Consider the following 24,709-nt stretch of genomic DNA (forward strand, 5'->3'; position numbering starts at 1 on the left):
GGTGAGATGAGGAAGCAGAACATGGTGAAAGAGTGAAGAAAGATCTGCTGCAAGAAAGTAACATCACCATCGAGAATATAATGAAGCAGAACAAAGAAGAGAAACTCTGTCACTCCCCATGGGTGTGTGCGTGTGTGTGTGCATGTGTGTGTTTTATACATCACAGCCTGCAGGGTTGCTGCAACTTTTAGCCCCGATGTCCATCCGGCCTCGATTACAGCGCAGCCCGGCAGGCTTGCATCACACGCACACACACATACACACACAGGAAGAAGCTGCAGGCTGTGTGTATTTGTGTGTGTGTGTGTGTGTGTGTGTGTGTGGTTTCCCTGCTGGCTCTCCTCTTTGCTCCTCAGTGATCGTAGGAGATTTTACAACATTTAGCATTTCACCTCCTCCTCCCGTGTTCCTCTCCTCCTCTCTCCCATTCTTTTCTCCTCTTTTTAAGTCTCATTCTGCCTTCTTCTTCTTTCCTCTGTTTCCATCAGTGCCATCTCTATTTCTCATCTCTCGTCCTACTCCAACTCTGTCTTCTCCTCTTCTCTTTTTCTTTTTTCTTTCACCTCCTCTTCATCTCCACTCTTACTTCTCTCTTTTTGTCTTTACTTCTCTCCTACTCTCCTCTTCCTCTCTTCTTCCTCCTCTTCAGATCCACCCTCTCACCTTCATATTTTCTGACCTGTTCACCAATATTGAATTCCTTTGTTTCTTCTTTCACGTTTTATCTGTGTTTTTTGCTGTTTCTGTTTCCCGAGCTGACTGTAGATCAGTCGCTCCTGTGGAGGAGGTATCTCTGATCCTCCGTGTCTCACTGACAGCCTGACGCTCTTCAGTGGGATTTTTGTCTTCTTATTAAGCAACAGTCCTTGGGACCTTCAGGCTTCATTATGGACGAGAGCAGCGTCTCTCCTCTGAGCTGAGCTCCATTAGACGATACTGCGTATGTCATCCGAGACCCTCTGTCTCTTCCTCTCGGCTCTCTCTGTCACATCCTGGTGTTATCTTTATCGCTCTGACTGATCCCACTCTGCTCCTCTCTTTCTCCATCTGTCCTCCTCCCAGGTGGTTTTCTGTCTCCGTCTATCCCTCTGTGTCATGCGCTCCTTGAGTTGCTGAGTATTGCAGCTACAGATTTGATCCTGTTCTCTTTTACACACCATTGTTTAATTAACCAGGAGCCATCAGCTCCTTTCTGGTAAGAGATACATCTGTCTTTGTTGTGTGGAGACTTTAACAGCAGAGCAGGCCTGTTTCCTTTAGTTTTGTGTTTTAAGGTTCCAGAAAAGCTCTTGTCAGGTTTAAACACAACACTGAATCAGTGTTAGAAGCCGAACCTCTCACTGGAACAAGCTTCAATGCTGTTTTTGTCTCACTTTATCCATCATATGTGACATGCACATGCTCACATGGCCACAGAAAAATGCACAATGTTCTTTTAATTTGTTAAAGCTGCATTAGATGTGATTGTTTGGCTGCTACAAATTCTGTTAAACAGACCTTACAAACTCTTGTTTGCTGAAATAAACCTGCGATGTCAGATGGGAAAACTAAAACTAGGAAACTAAGATCTTGACTTCTTTCGGCTGATATAAAATCATTGAAATCTTTTGCACAGCGTAATTTTAAATGAGCAGATAAGATTTTATTCCTGAACAACATAAAAGCATAAGTGGAGCTTTTTTTTTTCTTGACAGAGCTGATTTCAGCTGTTGTAAATTTCAAAGACACATGAGCGGCTCCTCTCTGTCATCCTCACCAAACAGCTGTCAGCTTCCTGCCATCCTCGGTGTTTCCTGTGTTCCTGTCTGAAACGCAACAGCAGCTTGCGATTGCACGGCACCGTCTGACCTGCTGCTCAGGAGGAGTCGCTGATCAAATGCGAGATGTCTTCAGACGCCGTTTTTCTCTCCCTGTCTGGAGAAGAGGTCACCTCAAAGTCAGCTCTGCTGTTAAGTTCAAATGCAGGTTTTTTTTAAGTCCTGGGATTGACAAGTTAAATCTGAAGTGGAGTCTTCACAAACAGAAATTACAAAGTTCACAAGATCCTTTCACTAAAAATCATCAACTCAAAGCAGGACAGGCCATCGGACATTTAGTCTCAGTGTGTCTCAATGGCTGTTTTGTGTCTCTTTGCAGTGGTTTGGCATTTCAGCAGATCTTTTCTCCCTTTTACTGACCATTTAATTCTTTCATTCTTCTAGAGGAAGAGTGTTTTCTTTCAGCAGTAAAAGTTTTTTTACTCACTTATTTGTAACTGTTGGGTAAAGGTTAAAGTAACAATTATTCATACAGTAGTAAGTATGAGTAAAACTGAGAGCACTGGGACACAAGAGCAAGAAACACACACACATAGCAGACAAAACCTGATGCATGCCATCAGTAAAGATGAGTCAAGCATTACCATTTTCTTACTCTCTCTTTGATATGAGTCATTTTCTATTGAGTCAAACAGGAGCAGCACGAAAGATCCAGTGAGACATAATAAAGGTTCAGTTTAAGAACAAGGAGTCAATCATATCTGTCATTCCTGCACTAATGGGACCAGTTGGAGCAAACAGATACAGAATAGCAGACATGTCATTTTTCTAAGTTGGAAACCTTGTTTAGAAAAAGTGTAGGGACCATCAGGAATACAGGAGGTCAAGGACCAGCAGAAAGCTCTTTAAGGCCCTACTAAGTCCCTGAACCGCATTTAGAACACCACGGACTGCACCTTGTTGACCTGGAGGTCCTCCTCCTGGCTGCCCGCTGACCCCTGACCTCTGCAGAAATGTGGAAGACGAGTGTCTCAGAAGGAGATGATGATGATGATGTTGCGTGGGTTGCTGAAGCAGTTGTGGAGCAGTGGGGGAAGCATCGTCATGGAGACGGAAAGCAGATTGAAGATGACAGAGACTGTGATGAGAGTGAAGAGAGAACAGAGTTCTTTTCCTCCTGGGACACACTCCACTCTGTGTGTGTGTGTGTGTGTGTGTGCACGCTGCAAGCTGCTGTGCCTCGACAGATGCTCTCATTAGTCAAACAGGCCGTCCGCTCTGTGAGCCTCATCAACCAGCACACTTCAACACAATTAACCCGACCTGCACCATCTCTCTTAACTCAGCTGGGAGAAGAGAAAAAAAAGAAAAACCATCAGATCTGTTAAATTTGTTTTAGAACTGAGAAAATATTCATTAACTTTTTACCTTACAGTACATGTCTTTCTACCGAGCTCTGATATACACCATGAAAGCAGCTCCTGCAGAATACCAATTATTACCAGGTACCATGTAGCACCATGTAGCATGGCTACATGCTAATACTCCCCCAGCAGCAACCTCTGGGGCTGAGAGATGAAGAAGAGAAAACACTGCAGTTCCAACTCCAGCCTCTAGGGGCTGGCTCCAATAATGAGTCAATCTCCATGTTATAATCGTTACAGCAGCATTAACCCTGTTTACAGCCTGGTACAAAAACTGTCTGGGTTTCTATTGATAAGTTCCCTTTTTGTGGCAACAGGATTGTTATCAGTCTTCTTCGAATGCCCACCTGTCTCAGCTCCACTCATGCTCCACCCCTTTGCCTATGGTAGATGTGTAGCATACAAAGACGCCAGCATGGCGATTCAGTGGATCGATAGAATATTCCCAAGGATGCATATTTTGTTAGGGATATATACTGTTGATGCTTTTGCAGCCTTTCGGCTAACAGTCATCTCCTAAACTTCACCCCACACACAGAACAGCTGGCAGTAAAACAAAATCTGGAGCAGATGATGAAGCAGAAAAGCAGATTTCAGAGCGAAGGATAAATGATCCTTGACAGAATCACTGATGGTGCAAAGAAAGCCACATAGTTTCAGCTGGGTTGACAAAAAGGTCACAAAGATGAGTTATAAAAACCACTTTTTGAGCAAAGATGAAAATTTAATTGTCACATCAGTTCTAAGGTGGTTGCTGTTTCTGCAGTCACAGTTTTTTCCTCCTATAGACTTCACATCAAGGCCAGATTTTTATTTTTGCAAGGTATTTTACCACTCCTCAGATGAATTACACCGATTTTCTGGCTCACTTTGTGCTGCTTATTTCAACAGATTTCAACACTTTTCTGCTTGCAGTGCTACAATTAGGTTAGCAGTGAACTCCACCATCGCCTGCAATGGATTTATAATGATCTGAGGGCTGCAGAGCGCTCAGGAGGCCCACCGCCGGGCGTCCACAACCACCGTAACAAAGTGCTTTGGTCTCGCGGATTTTCAGCAGCCCTCCTCGGTGCGAATTAGCCAAAGTAGCGGCTTTGGAAGATTGGACCAAATTGGCCGAGTGTGTGTCTTTTATTCTGTGTTGTTGTGCTGGATGAGTGTGTTCCTGGGTGTCTGAAAAGCTGGGTGTTTATCCACACAATGGAGCAAATCTGAGCCTTTGATCACCAAGCCGAGCCACCAGATCTGCAGGGAAGTGTGTGTGTGTGTGTGTGTGTGCGTGCATGTGTGTGTCTTTGTGCATATCTTTGTGAGAACCAGTTTGATTTTTGAGACAGGGAGTGAGGATATATGAAAAGGTCCCCATTTTGGGACAGACATTCAAAGAGCTTTTCTGAGAGTTAGGACTTGGCTCAGGCTATAGAAAGGATGTGCATTTGGTTGGTGGCTAGGGTCCTCATAAACATGGACATGCAATTATGTGTGTGTGTTTGTGTGCGTGTGTGTAAAGTGCATTGAAGTTTATCACTGAAAGGAAGTGGCTTAATTCTATTCAATTGAAAATACAATGTGTGTGTGTGTGTGGCTTTATGAAGCGGCGGACCCCTGTGTCAGTGAGTGGGAAGCCCTGCAGGTCCTGTACATGGTCCTTGCACAGTAGGTCAGCCATCAATGGGCTGTTGCATATAATTTTATGAAAGAAAAATAAAGTGTGTTACATGTTATTCATATATTATTATTATTCACATTATTTATATGTGTTTCATCATCAACAACACACAACTGGTCAGCTGGGGTGCATGATAGACATAGAAGAGAGTGACTGATAACTTCACAGCCCAAGGTAGAAGGAGGTGTACAGCTCATATTATTGTGTGTTCACACAGATACCATCTGTCACTTTAACCCCTTCGAGTACAAACACTGGAGAGGATACACAACAAGCAGCTCTTTGAAAGCACAAACGTTGATGATGATGATTTTTGCAATGTTTGCAAGACAAATATGTGCATTGGTTGGTGATTGGTCCAAACCACGTGTAGGCTAGCAATATGGTGTGCAGAAATCTGCTACCTCAAAAGACAACCGCAACAATGTGTGTAAATTTCAGTGTGTGTGTGTGTGTGTGTGTGTGTGTGTGTGTATAAGAACTTCATAGACTTTCTAAATGTATCTCCTTAGGCTACACACTTATCAATCAGCCCTCATCACTCAATCTCAATCTCAGCACACTGTAATCTCAACAAAGGCAACGTGTAACATGTAACATGTTGCCATTAGGTTTCTGTCCAAATATAATCAATATACAGGCACATATCAGACACACAAACACTAACATACATATGAGCAAGCAAGCTAGAGGGCACACAGGATATTAAACAGAGGGCACATGCATAGCTCAGTTTTTTGCTGCTGCTGATCATTCTGTGTCACTCCAGCTGATGGTGAGAGATAACAGATTCACACACACACACATGTTCGGGTTTCAGTGAGGAAATCCCATCGTGAGTTGAAAGCTCAAACATCAGACAAACACGCTCCTACGTCATCAGAGCAGCCAAGGGTTTGTCACAGGAAGAGCCATGCCGACACACACACACACAAAACACAGAAAAGTGCACTAAAATACACACTGATACCCAGATGTACAGCCAGTGGCTCCACAGCTGCACTCCTCAAAAATCCCTGGAGGTGACTCAGGCTTTATTTGCAGGCCCCGCCCACCTGCAGTCTTCCTCTACCCGCTGAGGAGTGACTTTTATTTTTGGAAAACATGAAATAAAAAAAATAAAAAAATGATGTCTCAATAAAACGCACCAATGATTAACACGTACTCGCACACAGACAGAAGCATGCCCACATGGCTTTAAAGGCCGGCAGACACATACATCACACTCACACAGTTGTCAGTGTTGGAGTTCCTCCATCAATAATCAACGAAGCACCACATTAAAATTTCACTGCTTTATTTTTTAATGGCTGACAAAAGTCCTCAGATATTCATAATTCAGACAACAGCCTCTGTTTTTCACATCACACTGGGTGCTTCTTCACTCAACGTCACTACCCTTAGTTGGAGGAGCCTGTGAAATATCCAACAACCTGCTAACCTCGGCCCCCCTGGAGTCCTCAGTACCGCCCTGCTAAAACCTTTCAAAACTTCCCCAAAGACATCGACACTGCTAGAAATCATTAAGTCAGCTACACCGAGTCTTCTTTAATCGTAAAAACCAACATCCAAAAAACCTATGTTTTGACATTGGATCTGGGTCTGGATCATACGTTAAGAGAAAAAAGGAAAATAAGTGAGACCCTGTCCTCATTGTATATATATATGTGTGTGTGTGTCACCATAGCAGCCAGGAAAAAGCTTCGTACCAATACTTTCAGTGACCTTGTGTACGTCAGCCCCATGGACTAATTTGTTGCTATGACAAGAAGTAGGTAGGAATTGGCTCACATCGCTGGCTTATCACGCGAGGGGTGGGGTGACTGTCACATTGACAGCTACTAAAGTAGCTTTTCCCTCCTAGTCTGGCCTGGCCTAGTCTGTCTTGTCTTGATAATGTGGATCGCTCAGATGTGACCTGGTGTAAACTGCTCCGCCATGGTCTGCTCAGGATTTGGTTAGTCCTCAGCAGTGTAGTCTGGTTTGGTCATATGTGTAATCTCCTTACACTGAGTCTCATTCTCTCTGGTTTTTGGCTGGTCTGATCTGGTTTGGACCCATTTGGTACAGTTCATCATCTGATTTATATAATTTTGATTTTTGCCTCTGGTTATTTCTCACATTCTTTCACTTTTGCAGATTGATTTCTGCAGATTTACTTTTTCAAATGTCAATTTTTCTCCTTTTTTTTATCCACGCTTTCATGTTTCCTGCCTTTCTTGTCGTCTTTTCATCTTCTGGTGTAACTCTTGCAGAACCAATCTGACCCTCTCTCTCTCGCACACACACACACACACCAAGTACATTCCTCCTCTTGCTAAAACTCTCCTTGTTATGTGGTGCAGATTAAAACCAATGCTAAAAGTTATCTGTAAATCCCGTTCGACCCATCGGTTGCCCCACTTCCCATGATGCCTTTTTCCATCTGGCCAATCATGAGTGGGGAGATCAGATAGAGGAATTTGGTCTGACTTTTCCGTTTTCAGTGTTTGATTTCAGCTGCTGGTCCTTTTTTGTCTCATCTGTTTTTTGTTCCTTTTTTTCTTTGCCCCATTTTCAGTTTTCCCTTGATGTACGTCTCCATCAATCCTTTTCTTCTTAACCCACCCCCCACCCCTCTCTTTACCCCTTCTGTGTCATTGATCCACTCTGCAGTCTTGTCAATAGAAATCAGACCCGTGGATCTGCTGTTTGTCTGTATGGATTGAACTCAGGGGGCCATTGAGGTTCCTGAGCACGGCGCCGGGGGCCGCCCAGAGCTATGCGTTCCCCTTTCGTGGGAAACAGTGATGCTTACTGCCAACCGGAGCAGAGCGGCGCTTAGTTTCAGCTTCAGCTCTCTGGGAAAGGAGCGACGATGGCTGATGCAATGATGTCATCAGTTTGCTTTGTGGACACAGCGGCCATATTTAATTTATGTTGCGCTAAAGTCTCATCTGATCCCCCCTTTTTTTGGTTTGTGTCATTACCGCAGCAGGAATTCTCACATTATTACATCATTAAGCACATATATATCTACATTAATTTAATATGTATATATCATGTACCTTGGGCAAAAGAAATTCCTTTGGGATAAATACAATTCTGTCATATCATTAAAACATGCACCATTGCAGCAGATGCTTAGTATCTATTAAAACATATTTGAAATTAAGCTCACTTCTTGATTCATGGTTATTCAGTTCATCTGGCCTCTGCAGTATTAGAAACTAGGCTGAAATTAAGCAGTTAAAGCCCTTAATTATTAATTTACCAGCAGGCTGAGGAGCAAAGGCAACATGTAGTGCTTTGGTCTGTTGCAAATTAGATGTCTTACCCTGGGATGAGTATATATAATGTGCAAGGTATAGTTCTCTGATGTATCATTTCATTAGCAAAAGAAGGAGATCACACAGATAAGCTCACACACACTACAGAACAGATTACAGTTTAGTTTTATTAAATGTCTTTTTTTTAGTTTTTTTTTCCATATGCCTTGATACCAGTGTGTATAAGGGTTATATATGTGATTGTTATATGGTGTGGTGCCAATTAGTGGATACAAGGGCGTAGTTTTATGCATGGATGGAGGTGACGCGTCCCCACTAATGTCCAGCTATTACTAAATTGTCCCCATCAATAATTTGATATACTAATAGATATCCTCCTGTCGGTCCTACCAAAAGATCAACTGACTTTTGTATAGATTTAGAAGGAGTTTAATGATCATGTGAACATCATGTGGACTCCTGTGGTCCAGTTTAAAGGTTTTCTCCACCATTCTGTTGTATTCCAGCATTTATCTCTTCCCTAATAAGAACAATTGTCAAAGTATTTAGTGCTATTCAGTTTTATTGGGTGTTTTTTCTCCCTTCTTTTCTATCCATGTTCTCTTCCTTCTCCTCTCCTACCCTTTTTTCCACTATGACCACAGAATCAACCCCTAATTGAGTTTCCATGTAGCTGTCTGTTCCTCCTACACACTACTGAGAGTCCAGAGGTCGGCAACGTCTCCACCTGGACTTATAGACGGCAGTAGTGGTCAGAAGGAAAGCAACAGACTAACCATAAAACACATCTCTGAAAGAAACATTTCATACTGTACCTATAGATGAGAATTTCTGTACAAAGAATGGAAAAAAAATGTTCAGCTAACCTTAAAGGTGGCAAAGAATGAAATTTGTGGGTTTGTTAAAACTAAATATTTTCCCTTCATACCAATTTTCTTCCTAATTCGCCTCTAACATCTATTCTTTCCACAAATGTAAAATCAATTACTATGAAAACTCTGTTTACGAATAAGCCACTTTGTGTTTCGTGTGTGTTCTGCCCCAGCAAGTTGTGCAGATTTACACATTGATTTTTCATTTTCTTGTCATTTGTTATTCTCATCATTATCTGCCTTGTTATCTTAGCTGTAAACTCTCTCTCCTCCCTTCCCTCCATCGTTCTCCCCCTCTTCCTCTCTTTCATCCCTCTCTCTCTCTTCATCAGCAGTGAAAAATGGGGCTTAATTAACTATGTGCCTGCAGGACGTTGGCTTTATGTGTGTGTGTGCGTACATGTGTGTTTGCATGCAGAGGTAAAGTAGGCCAGTCTATAAGGTAGTTAATTAGAATGCAGCAGGCCTCTGTCCGCTGGCTCCTAGGGACCAGATGGAGAGCCGGGTTCACAAACAGAAGAGGGTTTGTCCGACAATTTTTTTTTAACTTTCACTTTGACTTGACTGCAAAATAAGAACCAAGACTGAAGTGTCTTCACTCACACTCTTCTCCAGACAGCAGCAATGTTATTCCTCATTCACAGTGTAACTGCTGGATTTTTGTGTTGTGTTGGGAATGAAGATGTGTTTTCAGAGTTGAAATGCGTATACTCCGACAACTCATAAAACAGAAGTTATCTGAAGGGAATTATTTTTTTCTTTTAAGTTATCTATAAAGACCAAAATATTTGTTGCACCAGCCAGTAAACATGTTTATTTCTGTTGTTAAGTTGAACATTTTTCATGGAGGTCTATGGGAATTGGCTTGATTTTGAAGGGTGCCTCAAGTGGCCACTCGAGGAACTGCCTTTTTCTTTAACACTTTAGCCACATTAGCATTATTCTGCCATCTGATTTCTGGTATTCAGATGAGGGTTGAAAAAATATATGAATTAATCCTTATCTCTATTATTATAGTACACTTTGTGTACATGAATGATTTTTCTCAAAACCTATAACAAGTTTTTTATTCCTTCAGTTACCTAAACTGTCATCCTGATTTATGTTATTTTAATTAAACACTTAATATCTCTCTCACGTATTAAGTATCTAACGCCTAACGCTCCCTCACACGCACACACACACACACACACACATGTGGTGACACAAAGCCAGAGTGCTTTCACATGTCACAGAGACTTAACATGTTGCCCCAGCAACCGGTCTCACGAGAACACCTGCACTCTGCGATTCACCACGGAGACGCCTCCCAGACTGTCAATCACACACACACACACACACACGCCAATGCCTGTGGCAGTAAAGTGCATGTGTGAGGGTGTGTCCGACCATATTGTAGGGACATACAGTAAATTTACAGAATCATATCATGAGCCTGACATTTGGATGCCCTCACAAAGTGTGTGTGTGTGCGCGCCAGTGCGTTTCAGGTGGTTTCAGACACAGACAAAGCTATGTTGTCTGTGGAGAAAGCTCAGAGGGATCTGTGTTACTCAGTGCACCACACACAAATCTGTAGATTATGCACAGCAGACTGGCACCTAAAGGATCATATAGCCCATTCTTAGACACACTCTATCCTTTGCCTTAACACCTGTGGTTTTTATATTTTTCAGTGCACATGCTTCAGTGCTGCTCTCAGATGAAGATTTCATCACATGGATCCTCATGTAGAAGTCAAGTTGCAAATGAATACAAAGCCTAAATGGGGTCAAAAGGTCACTAATGGAAGTTCTGGCATAGAAAGGACGGCTTTTATATTTTAACAATGGCCTTTTAAAATGTGATTGGACAGAACAAGTAGAACCTAAAAAAGCATCATCAGAGAATAAATATAGTAATTGCATGTTTGACCTTTGACCTCAGACACATTCAGTAGAATGTTGACAGTATTTTGGAGATTTTTTTTTTTTACAGCAAACGTTTTTTGTTTTTTCTCCTTTGAAGGCCCCAAAACAACCTTAAAGGTGTTGGGAGGTTATCTGAGGGTCACTGAGTCTTGTTTTGTTTTGTTTTTATTCCTGCACTTTTCCCTCTCATCTTGCTTGACTGTTTCTTATCTCAGATCATCACTCCTGCTGCTCTGCATAGCAGCTTGTGACAAACAGGTTTGTTAAAAGCGCTTTATATATAAACAAGTCTTGCACTTTAATCACCTTTCATCATCGCCTGTGTGACAACCTGTGGGCGCGACCACATTTTAATCCCCAAACATACTGTTTTCCACCCCTCCTCTCACTGAAGCTCTTGCGAGCAGCGGCTGTGGCGGTGGCGGCGGAGGTTTGCTATTTCTGAAGCAGCACTGGTTGGCTGCCACAGCTCCTGCTTCACGCTAAATACATCAGCTGCCATTCAAGTCAAAGACTCAGAGGAAAAAGATAGAAAATAGCTCCTCTCATTGTGTCTCTGTCCTCTCAATTCTGCTGCCTCCCGTTCTGATCCCGATACGCTGTGTGTCAGACAAACAAATCCCCTCCCCAAACAAATAAATGAATTTAAATTAAAAGACAGCAGAATGGAGTTTGGTGTAAACAAAGCACAATTCCCTTTGTCTTTTTAGCCAGATTTTACATAACAAGCCGTGACACGCTCTGCATTGAGATTCAAATGAGTAAGTGGCGGCTTAAGATGGACTTAGCTGCACTTCACTGGGACTATTTATCCGCTTGTATAAAAAAAAAATATGTGCCATTCTTAGCGCTTCCTGTTTAGGACAGCACGCCATTCCATGGTCAACATGTCCGACAGTTTATGAAACGTTATTGATCTCTGCCAGGAAATTAGGACATTGGCTCAGTGGAACCGATTCAGCAGATAAACAGAGGAAAAGTACGATCAACACACACAGACAGAACACAAAGAGCTGGAACCTCTGCCAGCGCTCATTTAAATAAATATATTAGAGAACTTCTCTTTTTAGATTGAGTTGGCAAAACAACAACATACAACAGTGTGACAGCAACACTGCAGGGACGTGGATGTATGTGAGAGACGCAGCAGAGACGACAGGAGGATGGATGAGAAGGAATTTAGAGTAACACAGATGAGAAAATGAGTGGCGTTTCTCCTCCACACATCCGCTCTGCTGGGTTTTCTTCTGTGGTAAAGTCCAGCTGGGACTTCAACACTGATGTGATGCATTTCTCTCGGTCAAAAAATATATTTCTCGTGTGTGGAATATCTTAGCGTCTTTGTGCATTAAGGGTGATTGGTGCCTCTATACATATGGCAGAATCCTCTGGGACTGTTTAATTCAACACATATCACAGAGAGTGGCTGTGGTTTGATGATGAAGAGGTTACAAATGAGCACATGAAGAGTATTTGGACATCTTTGCGGAAAATTTGAGTTTTGATTCTAGATTGGATTAAACTAATAGTTCTGAAGTTGCCAAAATAATACTGGGCAGGTAGATTACACAATATTCAAGAGTGGAGTGAGTTTTTTTTTTTTAGATTTAAGGTACATAATTATGGACAAAAACACAAGATGTATAAATAGTGCAGAATCTGGGCTAAAAGGGTTTTTTTCAGCAGGTATTGAAGCATTTATCTTTCATATTTCTTTGTAAATTTCGGGTTGGGCTAACAGGCATACTGTGGTTGACTGTGGAGGCTAGGGAAGTCTGTTTCTGAAACTCAGGCCAACAACGACGTCACATTCAAAGTCACAAGTTGTCATCTTGTCTTCTTGAGTTGCTGCCATCTGATTGTCTGATTCGATTTTATGCTAATGAGCAGTTGAACAGGTAGACCTTATAAAGTGGCCACTGGGTGCATATGTACAGATTTCATAGTTTGCACTGTGACAAGCAAATTTAGATAACAGTGTGGAGTGGAACTAGAGGGATGATGTCTGTAACCGGACGGCCAAGCCTCAGTTGCAGGTGCAATTGCTAAGAAAGTGGGGTGGCACTGGCAGTTTGTGTTTCTTAGCTCGACTTTATTTATTTTCTTAAAGACATTTAGACATACAGTGCAGTTTACTTATTCATTCATTGATGATGATCTGTCCATGAATATGATTGGCAGACTTGGCTTGTCTAAGGAGCTGTTAGCGTTATTTCTTCCCTTTTTTGCCTCTTTCTGATTCTGTTGATAACACATACAGGTTAACAAATCTAACGCAACCCCCTCCTCCAGCTCAAAAACGGTCCTTTAGTTTATTACAATAGAAAATTTAATTTAACTGATGATATGAAATTACTCCAAAACACAAGGGGCTACAGTTAGAAGCAGAGGGATGAATAAGTCAGGGGAAAAGAGCTGAGCCGAACAAAATGAAGCTCATTTTCAGATGTGCCTTCATGCGTTCTTAACTGCTCGGGATCACCTCTGGAATAAAAAATGCATATCCAACTAGAAACTAACAAATAAAGACAGAAACTGACTTTAATGTACTGACATCATTTAAAATTCATTTTTATATCAGGCTGGGATGTGGAAGAACCCACAAAAACGATGTCATGCCTGAGAGGACAAACACATCAATGTGTCAATGTGTGGAAGTGAGTGTTCAACATTCAGGTTCTCTGCCCACTTTCCACTTTTCCACTCCTCTTCCTCGCTCCAGGCCGGCTGTCGCCCAGAGCCGGACTTTCCTCTGCATTTTTGTATGCATGCATGCATGTGTTCAGTGAGCTCAGCGGCTTGCATCAGGGATCAGTACACTGTTCAGGCTGTGAGGCAGGCATTTTCTGCACTGTGGAGCTCGAGTGGCAGTCACAGAGGGCAGCAGATGTGACACCTCCCACGTGCGGAACAATGTCAACATATAAAGTATCCACAAACAGCATGATAACCTGCTGTAGTTTCATGTTCAAAAACAACATTTTATTGTTAGCAACACAGGTGCAATAACCAGTCAAATATATATATATATATATATATATATATATATATATATATATATATATGTCCTGAAGGTGGGGCTAGAGGAAGGGGTCAAAAGGTCAGGATTACACTGTCCTGCTGAAGCTCAACATTCTCAGCTGGTGCCTCGGCCACCTTGGTTAATCCAAGTAAAGGCTGACTTATAAGGACTTCCTCCTTGTACAGCTTCCGTGAATGGTAAAATATTGTAAAACCAGGCAGTGAACATGTTTTATTTCTGCTGCGATTTTGAACGTGGAGGTCTTTGAGGACGTTTTTAGGCAGCGTCAATTAGGCACTTGAGGAGCTGCAGTTTTTGGTACTTTTGCATTGGTTTACACAGCGTCTTTAAATTCAGCAGGTGTTTTTGTTTTCACATTTGCATACCAAACTACATGAACTTAATAATAATAATTTTTGCCACCATCTGATATTGTTGAACTTGTTTTATCAGATTGCTAATGTTGATGCATTAATGTCATGAAAGGGGTCACATCTGTCTCTAATGCTGTGCAGTTTTGGTTCCTCTGCCCATGCTCTTGTCTCCTTTAATGCCTTATGAAGCAGTCAGAGTTATTTTCTCTGGCAGTTAGCGTTGTTCACATCTTATTGAGCTCCTCATCGTGACATTCTGTGCCACGGCTGCCTGACAGATGATGTGTTTGTGTTTGTAGACCATCAAGGAAGAAACACCAGAACACAACATTTACATAACAGGCTGGTTCTACAAGTCCAGTATGCTAACAGATTTCCCTGTGAGGCTCGTTGTGGCACAGCCTTTGCATGCAGCTATATGTAACACTGATGCTGTAACTCTGCTCAGGCTGCATACTGTATTCTAACACAGCATTAATTAAATGCCATTATTCTGGTGTCAGTGACCTTTCATCAGCCCAGAGGTATGAAGGAGACATTTTATCCAGCTGACAGCTCCTCCCTCCCTCCCTCCCCCTCCTGGACGTGTATTTCCACACAGAGAGGGTAGGTTTTTATAGTTTTTCACCCCGGCCTGACACATGTGCTCACTGCTGGCGCTGCATCCCATCGTGTTGATGTTTATCATGATAATGGGACAGATTTCATTTCACTTTCATACACGGCCCACAGCGCAGCATATGTAAAACAACAGACAGAAATAGATGTGATTATTCAGAGTTTTTATGGGCTGACTGAAGACTTGATGTCTGGCAATGCAGAAGTAGAAGACAGAGGGGCACTGAGCTGGAAGGATGCCTCTTCATTATCGCCTCATCTTCCTCCCTAACTTTTTAGCTCTTTTCTTTGTCTTTACTAACAGATGCTAAATAGAGCCACAGACCTGGCATGGCTATTGTTATGTGGCCTTCTCAGAAATGGAATATGATTTCCATAGTTTATGTTACACATGTTAGGAGAGTGTTACCAGGTGTTGATCCACCAAAAAAGACTGGTGTGCAGTGTGTGTCTTCTTAAAAGTGCATCTTTAGAACTACATTATACACCATTATACATTGGTATACATTTTTTCCAAATTATTCATCCATCCCTCCACATTTCTCCTCATTTCTTTTTTCATTTACTTTTCTATTTCTTCCCTCTTCTTCCTGTTGTATTCTTCCTGCTCCCCTCCCTGCGTTCCTTCTTCCTCCCTCCTGCTCTGTTTGTTGACAGACATGAGGTGGTATAAAAAGACAGAAACAGAGGTAGACAGTGTTGTGTTTTCACCTCCCCCTCTGTCACCTGCTCGTCCCTCTCTCTTCTTCACTGGTCTCTCTGAAGTGAAGTTTCCTCTCTTGTTCACATTGTTGTCTCCTTCGCTGCTGTGAAACGACACAGGAGCCAAAACAACAGCCAGCGCAGAAGCACCTTCAAACCGAACAAATCCCTCCTCAGAACGGGACGACATGAAACAAGACATAAAGAAAGAGAGTCGTAGATGCAGACAAACGTGTGTGTGTGTGTATTTTTGACTGGGCGAATGGGAGCACCTGCTGCGTGATCTTCTGAGAGTTTTGTTGTTTTATTTTGGAGGAGCCGCTTCCTTTTCCCTCTTCCTCCCTGTCACTCCTTCGCTCTTGTCTTCTGGAGCAGCAAGCTGGAGATGAAACAGATGTTGTACAGACATGTCACCTAGTCCCTTTTGGATGGGTGCTAACCAGGCTTTCACTCCCCCATCGGTGAGATGAGTGGAGCTAGCTTAGCTAACAATAAGAGCTGATTACAACACAGAAGCAACAACGAAAACAGTCGTTTCTAAAATTTGGGAAGCAGTGGTGCAAAAAAAATAAACATAAAAATAACAAGTGGAACTCATCTTCAACAAAATACAATGGAATGTAAAATAGTAATGTATACATTTGGTTTTTAGCCTGTTTTACAGTTTTGTGCCTTGGCCATTTCAATAATCAATTGTATATACTATATACTTTACATATTGTAACAAAATAAGCACAATTGGATGTTACACAGCTGTTAAACCATCACTGTCATCTTCTTCTAGGTGATGAGTGGTACCTGTGCAGATTGAGTCTGAGCACGCCCAGTCAGGCCAACCTGCAGTGGGCAATGTTTCCCTCCCCCTACCTGGGTGCCATCAGTCCTGATGCAACACCTGGCTCAGTGGTGTACAGACTGTCGGCACGGCAACGAGACAGGACATTGGGACAAGCCCAGTTCCACCTACTGGACGGTGAGTGTTGCGTTTTATAAAAACTGTGTAGTCAAATGTAAGTGGAAGCGTTTCACCCCCCGAACACACACACATACTGTGATCCATTAAGAACAGTGCTCAAAGTCCTCAACAGAAACGCTGTGTCAGTCATTAAAATGCATAAAAAGGTTTTTTTTTTTTCAAATAATAGTTATTTGCAGTCTGTGTATTTTTTTTTTACTTCACACTTTTTCTAGTTGTTTTTTTCCTACAACCTGTCATTGTCTGCTCTTATCTCTCGTCTGTATCTGTAATTAGGTCCGCTGCTGCTCTGCCAGGCACTGTGTGACAAACCTGTTTTGTTCAAAGGAGCGATTTATAAATAAAATTTGACTTGTTGAATTTCAATTACCGTCAAGTGGGAGAGGGAGAGAAAAACGCACATAAACGGCGTGGAGCTGCACTGTTAATCGCTCCCTGGGGCAAAGAAAGCTCCCAGATTCGGGAATAATAGGAAAGTCTCTGGAGAGCCAGTGAGTGGGAGAGAGAGGGATGGTGGGTGGATGGGTGCCGGTGGCTGTGGATTTTTTATTTTTATTTTTTTTTTGCCTTTTTGTTTTTTTTTTGAAGAGCAAAGGAGAAGGAAGGAGAAGCTGAGATATTTTGAGAGCTAATTTCTAATGCTTTCACATTAAAAGCTTCTAACTTCCCTTTGGCACTATGTGCGTACATGTGTACCGACCAATAATCCAATAAGTTTTTAGCATCATGCCAGTGTAAGCATCATATATTCACATACTCTCTGTGTGAAGATAATTAATGCATTTAAAAGTGCAACGTGCACTTAAGTTCACAGTGTTTTTAAAAGAGATTAAGAGATTACCTACAGGAGAGCTTTTATTTTTTTACTGTGTTTCATGCTGTGTTGAACACTCAGTCGATCATCACATTTCACAGTCTGATATTTTTATAGAACAGACCGTTGCTATTTGTAACAGACTGTTGCTATGGATGCGGTTTTGGTCATCACCTTAAGATGTCCAATGAATTTTATTTGAAATCAATGTTTTGTGTAAAATCATTGATTTCTTTAGAAAGTAGCTATGCTATAATATGCTATCATGATAAGTGCTGCATTTCATTTCTTACTTGCATGTATGATCATTAAAAGAGGGCTGTAAAAGTTTGAATCCTCAAATCTAGCCTGCAGAAGCAGACACTGAGACTCAGACAAACTCATGTCACCACAAATAGATATCGCAGAAGCGGATGATTGACAGGTTGGATGCAGCTGCTGGTTCAAAACCCTCTGGTCAACAGCTGAGGATTCTTCTCCTCCTTTAATTCTCTGTTCCCTTCTTCACTCGCACATCCACCTCTCCCCACTCTTGCTGTCTCTTCCTTCTCATCCTGTCCTCTTCCTGCGCTCTCTTTTCCTTCTCATGTCATTTTCATCCGTGTCTCACTTCTTTCTGTTTCTCTGCTGCTCTTTGCCTTTCTCTCCATCGCTCCCTTTCCTCTTCTCGCATTATCCAAGGGGGACGTGTGTGAAAACACTCTCTCTTTTTGAGTCTTTAGAGAGTGTCAACCATCTTACACACACGCAGAAATAAACACACACGAACAGCATCCCTCCAGCATCAAATTGCCTTATTTGTTTTTTTTTTATAATTGGACAGCTGTGACTCTATCTATCTGTCTATCTCTGGATCTCTGAAGGTGGTGAAGAGTGCTTTGAGGTGGACCGGCGCTCTGGTGAGATCAGGACCACAGGACGACCTCTGACCCCCATCAAGGAGTACCTGTTGCGCGTGCAGGCGGTGGACGGACAGGGTCGCAAAGGCCCACCGGCGACTGTGGCCATCCTCGCGGGCTACCGACCGCCGCAGTTCACCAACTCCACCTACAGCCTGAACGTAGCGGAGAACACACCTGTAGGCCAACCGTGAGTCCACGCAGCATTCTGACCACCTTCTATAGTGACGTGTAGAGCAAAATAAAACATCTTATACAGACACACTTGCAAACACGGTTAACATACATTCCAGGGGTTGTGTGCAGTAATAGTGAATTGTGTTTGTTTGTGTCTGTGTCTTCCATGTTTACAGAATTATCATTTGCATTCCACTGCCTCAGAAACTGACTGTGGAAATGCCATTTGTGCATCTGTGTGTGTGTGTGTGTGTGTGTGTTACCAGGGCCTGCTCCTTTGGTTTTGCATGTCATGTGATGCATGAAAAGATGAGCCCTGTAGAGCAAGACAAAAGAAAAGAAGGAGGAGGAGAAGGAGGGAGAGGTTAGGGGGGTGAGAGAGGAAGGGAGGAGAAGGAGGATGGAGGGATGTTGAGGAGAAGGATGGGGTGGATGGTGGGGGGGTGGATGAAGAGGACCCAGATGCATGAGTGTGGCCTAAGGCTGAAAATTTGAAAGTGTGGCAAATTCAAATATTTATTAAAAGCAAGCTCTGGATAAACATGAAGGGGAGCGTGTGTGTGTGTGTGTGTGCGTGTGTGAGAGAGTGTGTGTGTTTGAATCCCTCAGGGCTGCTGGCGCATAGCACATTGTATTAATATTGAAGTATCAATGCCACCCAGTGAGCAGTATGTGCGGTGTGTGTGTGGGTGTATCGCTGTCCCTTTTATGTGTTTTTATGTCCTCACATGTGTCCGACTCTGTGTGAGCTTTAATCTAATTGATTAAGCAGGTTGTTATGGTCAGAATTATCCATAAAGGTCGCAGCAGGAGTTTGACTTTAGCATCGTAGCTAGTTTTTATAACTACAATAAGAATATAGAGCAGCTTCCTACTGACGTGTTTGCACTTCATGCAGAATACAAATAGAAAAAACATTTAAAAGAAAATTTACCAACAGCCTCCACCAACCATTTAAGCTGCAGTTAACATCCATCTTTGTCCAGACTAGGATTTAGTTTATGGTGGCCATGTTAGTCCAGATCACCATGCTCCACATTGTTCATCCTGTAGCATCCTGTTGATAGCTCTGTCTCCAAATATCAAATCTGCATGGTGATCCCTCATGATGCTTTAGTCTGTACCACTAATCTTTTCTGTGGGGGGGGGGGTTCCATTAAGTCATTGTAAATGTCACTTGAGCAAGCTCTGTCTCCTTGATATACAGTATAACCTTGCTTCTTTGTCAGACTCACACCTCAATGTCATACAACCTGAGGTGACCATGACAAGTTTGACGGGAATTAAAACAGATTTGTTAGAAAAGGTCGATGAAAATGAAAACAAAGAATTTTATTTCAAATTTCTGTTGACATTCAACAAAGCCCGTATAATCTGTGCTAATCTAGAATGTATTGTTAACAAAGGAATTATTAGCCAGGAGAGAACTTTTGCCCAGACTTTGTAATCTTTATCTAACTGTGTTCCTCTGTTTGTGTTGTGTGTGTGTGTGACAGTGTGGCAGTGGTTCAGGCCGTCTCTTTTCAGAAGAAGACTCTGTCCTACATGCTGCTGGTGAATCCTGGCAATCTGTTCAGCATCAACCAGGAGAGCGGCGCCCTCAGCCTCACCCGGACCGTCGACTATGAGAGCGGCCATAACCTGCACACGCTGCAGGTTCGTGCCTCGGAGCCCGACACCAGCCTCAGCGGCGTGGCAGAGGTACAGTGAGGCAATACACATTTGACTACTAATTCTGTCTACTGCTGAATGTTTGTGGCCATTTTAAGTGTTGTTCACACATCAGTAGCACCCTTTTGCTCTTGAGATCATGTGTCACTAGAGTTTTACAGTGTGAAGTGGAAGGTCACCATGGTGTTCTAAGGGGGTGTTACAACCACCACATTCAACATCACTTGTGGGTGCTGACTCTCAGCTGTTGAGCGCCCTGCTCTCTGATGAAACCGTGTCCATTTCAAATGAGAAAAGGCGCCGGCGCCGACACTGTGATGCAACTGTTTCATTTGCTGTTTATTCTGCTTATGTGTTCATTATTCATGCGTAAAAATAAAAACATACTGCTGAGCATCCTGTGAAGATCTCATGATGAAAACTCAATGAAAACCTTCAAAGCTACGTTCACAAATCACTGATCGCATCTGATCAGTTTGGCATCAGCAGTTAGAGCGTGCATACACACACACAGTACAAAGTGCTAAGTGCTGAAACCAGGCTGCTAAGTACTTACTCCAAAGATTTTACACAGCAGATACTTGCATCTGCTCACGTTACCACAAACTCACACACGCACACACGCCTAGAGAAATCCATTATCACCTGCTTTCTGTGTCCAGATGGCTGCGACAGGCAGAGAATAGCTGCTAAACTACCAGCGTCCCCTAAAGGCCACTGCTGTTCTATAAGCTTGGCTGACTAATTCACTCTAAAGGCCCTACGTGTGTTTCTGTGTGTGTGTGTTTGTAGAAAGCAGCTTCTTCAGCAGTGCTAGCGTTACATCTCTCTGCAGTTTCTGATGCCTTCAGCTTCATCATACATCCTTAAACCATCAATATAAACTCTGCGTCTCTCCATCGTTTCCTCCAACAGCTTCTTGCTGCCTCTTGCTGTCAGGCTAACAGTATTCTTTGACAGAAGCAGCAAATTATTCATCTCATCACAAGCCCTGCTTATGGGTGAAAGTAATTACTGACTAAATGAGGTTTCCAGTTTCGTCTACTAACATCAAAACAAAGTATGTGATGCACTATATGCAAAAATAAAATCAAATAAATAAATAAAATCTATAGCACGCACCAATTAACACATTTCAGACACCTGGGGAAAACACTGTGGAGATGAGAATGGAGGTGTGAAACATACATACTATCTATAGGCAGCACTTAACAAGGTCACCATGACAACTGCTAAAGTGAGGCCTTCTGTCCCAGTCATCAACACAATACAATATACAGGAAGTAGCCTATATGAGTTTGCTGTAGAAACACGATATGTGGGTATCTTTGGTACAGCTTGTATAGCACTTCTAGGCATGGACACAAGCATCTATAACTTATTTGTATATATATCTAATACACATCCTGCCATCACCAGAATAACAGTGAGGTCATTTATGGCCTCCTCCCTGGGTCAAAAACACAAACACAGTGCAGTGTGTCATTCAAGACACATTACCCTGGTTAGCCAGGACACTTGGGGGACTTAATCATAATTCCATGATGCTTCTATGAGATCTTATTGAGCATTAAAAACAGGAATTGGAAATGAATGGACACATAAAATAGTTCTTCATGTATCAACTCCTAAACCAAAGTAACATGTTTTTTATTTGCATTCTTAGAGAGCTAATTTTGTTTTTTTTTTTAAGATGTGATGTTCATTTTATTAATCCTGCGTTTTAAGTTGCAGTGACAGCATTAACCTGTGTTGTATGAAGTGCATAATAACCCCCAGCCACATCAGGGAACATTTTGTAATCACGGCTGATAAAGTTGTTGTGGGAAATATGTCCTCCAGAAATTAAATAATTGCTTCAATTTTTCTCATCAGGAAGAAGAAATCACGCAAATGATGTCCTGCAGACCATAAAAACAAACTAATCTTGTTAAGTGATTACTGATTTCCACCACAGTATACTCAGTGCAATATGTGTGGCTCAGAATAATATTCACCTGTTGAAGAGAAAAAAACAGCCATTCTTACTGTTTACACTTGAATCTTTTAAATATTCAGTGCATGTTTGCAAGAAGCAGCCGCGCATCTAAATCTCTCAGCGTGCCCCTTCACTGCCCTGCTGTTATTACTGAACAGGTGGTGTGTCGAGGGTTCAGGATGGCGAGGAAAATCTTTGCTCAGGTGGTCTCTGCCGCAGTCTCACCTGTTAAATTGGGCTTTATAGCAATGGAAAATTGCATTCTGTTTTAAGCTCCAGCAGCTTAGGATAGTGGGTGAACTGGACAGGAACGGGATGGGAGACGATGACGCAGTGACTCAGGATTTAGAAGGTTTAAAATAGAGGAGACGGCACAGAAATGTGCTTTTTTTTTACAGGGGATATTTGTCTTCATAATGCTTGCATGAATAATTTTGGAAAACAGGACCGAGGATTTACTAGTCTGATGTCACACCGAAACTTTAATACCTTTAACTTTAACTTATGTGGCTCAAAATTCTACTTTTTGTATTAACCTGTGATCAGACCTCGGGCTTAGATCTCATAAATCTAGAATCATTCTTGCATTCCCTGGGTTTAAATTAAAATGAGCAGTAAAATATCCGAAGACAAAAAAATACCGTATATACTTTTTCGGTACTTTAAAAGGTTCTACTTGTGTTTAGTGGAACAGTATTATTCATTTAAACCTAAACAGTCTTCTTACTTCATATCTATTGCTTACTAAAAATCCATATAATACATGCATAATAGCCAATATAAGTTTGTATCATGCATGTATGTATGTTAATGTATTTACATTCTGCCACTGATAAGTGACCAAGTTAAGCCGGCTAGTTTCTATGTAGCTGAACTAAATTGGTTTTCATAACATTGAAAAATAATGTGTGAATGCTAGCAGCAGGCTAACGTTAGCAGTTTTACTGAACATTTTGAAGGTAAAAATGAGCTCCACTTTTTGCTTCAACTATCACTTAAACTTGTAAACATGGTTTATGATCAGCATCATCATCACAGCTAAGTTGACGTCACGTGAGGAGATGCCTAACAACCACTTTACTGCAGAAATAAGATAATAAAAAAAATAAGAAAATAATTAAAAAAAAAAAAAATTACTGTATGCCTGGCAACAGTGCAAGCCAATCAGGAGCAAGCATAAATGTGGCCCAAATCCATCCACACCAAAGAGTCCACAAGTTAAAGGCAACTAGACCTCTGTGGAAGTTCTATTCAAAATCATGTATTAATATTGCATAAATGTAATATAATAAGGGTTTATACATGCATCTACAGCAACAGTCTGTTTGTTAGAAATAACCAATATCAATATCAGCATTAAACACACCTGTGTGATAATGTAGGCTACTCCATGTACCATGTATCCACATCTTGTTCTATATTTTCTGTACAAGTGGCCTAAAAGTTGCAGGAATATTCAGTGAGGATTTAACCCACTGACATTCCCAGTGCCATGCTGAAATAACTCACCTGTTCACTCCTGCTGGGTCGCACTGCAATGAATGTGAATCCATCCTGAGAATGCAGATGCTAACAGTGAGGTGCTCTCTGCAGGTGGTTATCCACATAACGGATGAGAATGACTGCACACCGGAGTTCCTGCACTCCATCTACACCAGGGACAACATACCTGAGAGCGTTGCACCTGGAACGTCTCTACTGCAGGGTACAACGCACACACTAACACACTGATCTGTGGAGCGGCTTCTAGTAAACTGTTAACCCGCCGTCAGTGAACACAACACCGACATTACATCTGTGGTTATACTGTACACAGTGTGTGTGAGAGCCATCTGTCATAGCTGCTGGTGACGGGTGGAGATCAAACAGTTCGACTTCAACAAGGCTTTGCTCTTATTAGGCACACAGCCAGACATACTCATACACACTTCTATCTTTGTGAGGACCACTGTTGACACAATGCATTACCAGGTCTCATACACTTGTTTTACATTAACCTTTCTCACTGAACCAAACCCCTCACCATCCCGTCTGTCTTCCCTTTCTCTCCTCAGTCCTGGCTCGAGACTGCGACTCCGGCGTCAACTCGGAGCTCTCTTACTTTGTTCCCAGCACTGACTTTGACATCACATCAGGGGGTGTGGTCAGCCCCGCCCGTCGCCTGGACTACGAACGGCCTAATCACATCTACGAGTTTGTGGTGGTTGCCGTGGATGCGGGTACACCCCCTCGCACAGGGACCGCCTCCGTTCGCATCAGAGTGGCCAACAGCAACGACGAGGCGCCCGTCTTCTCCCAGAGCATGTAGGGATAATTCTTTTCTCAAAGTTTCTTTTTCTCCACTTTCTGTCAGCTGTAACTTTGTTCGATAATGAACGTTGACAGTCAGCTCCTCTTTCTGCCTCACTCCTCTGCTGTCTGGGTCTCTCGCCCACAGAGTCAGTCTGCTAATTAAGTTTCTTCTTAATTCATAATCTATTTTTAATCCATCTGTTTTCCTCCATCTGTTTTCACTTCATTGTCACCTCTCCCTTCGATCCTCTGTCTGCCTCCTTCACACTTTCTCTCTTTCTTTTG

The 24,709-nt window shown here is 42.3% G+C and overlaps 1 protein-coding gene across 1 annotated transcript in view; it reads left to right on the forward strand.

Annotated features, from left to right (window-relative positions):
* Nucleotides 1-24,709, forward strand: part of LOC114448379 (neural-cadherin) — a 97,325-nt gene that overhangs the window by 31,564 nt on the left and 41,052 nt on the right. Inside the window, exons 2-6 of the mRNA XM_028425296.1 lie at nucleotides 16,402-16,590; nucleotides 18,271-18,496; nucleotides 19,980-20,184; nucleotides 23,726-23,837; nucleotides 24,187-24,436. Of these exons, the coding sequence (XP_028281097.1) occupies nucleotides 16,402-16,590; nucleotides 18,271-18,496; nucleotides 19,980-20,184; nucleotides 23,726-23,837; nucleotides 24,187-24,436 (982 nt within the window). The remainder of the gene's footprint in view (nucleotides 1-16,401; nucleotides 16,591-18,270; nucleotides 18,497-19,979; nucleotides 20,185-23,725; nucleotides 23,838-24,186; nucleotides 24,437-24,709) is intronic.

This window comes from Parambassis ranga, chromosome 16 (genome assembly GCF_900634625.1).
Source record: "Parambassis ranga chromosome 16, fParRan2.1, whole genome shotgun sequence".
In the NCBI taxonomy this organism is placed as follows: Eukaryota; Metazoa; Chordata; class Actinopteri; family Ambassidae; genus Parambassis; species Parambassis ranga.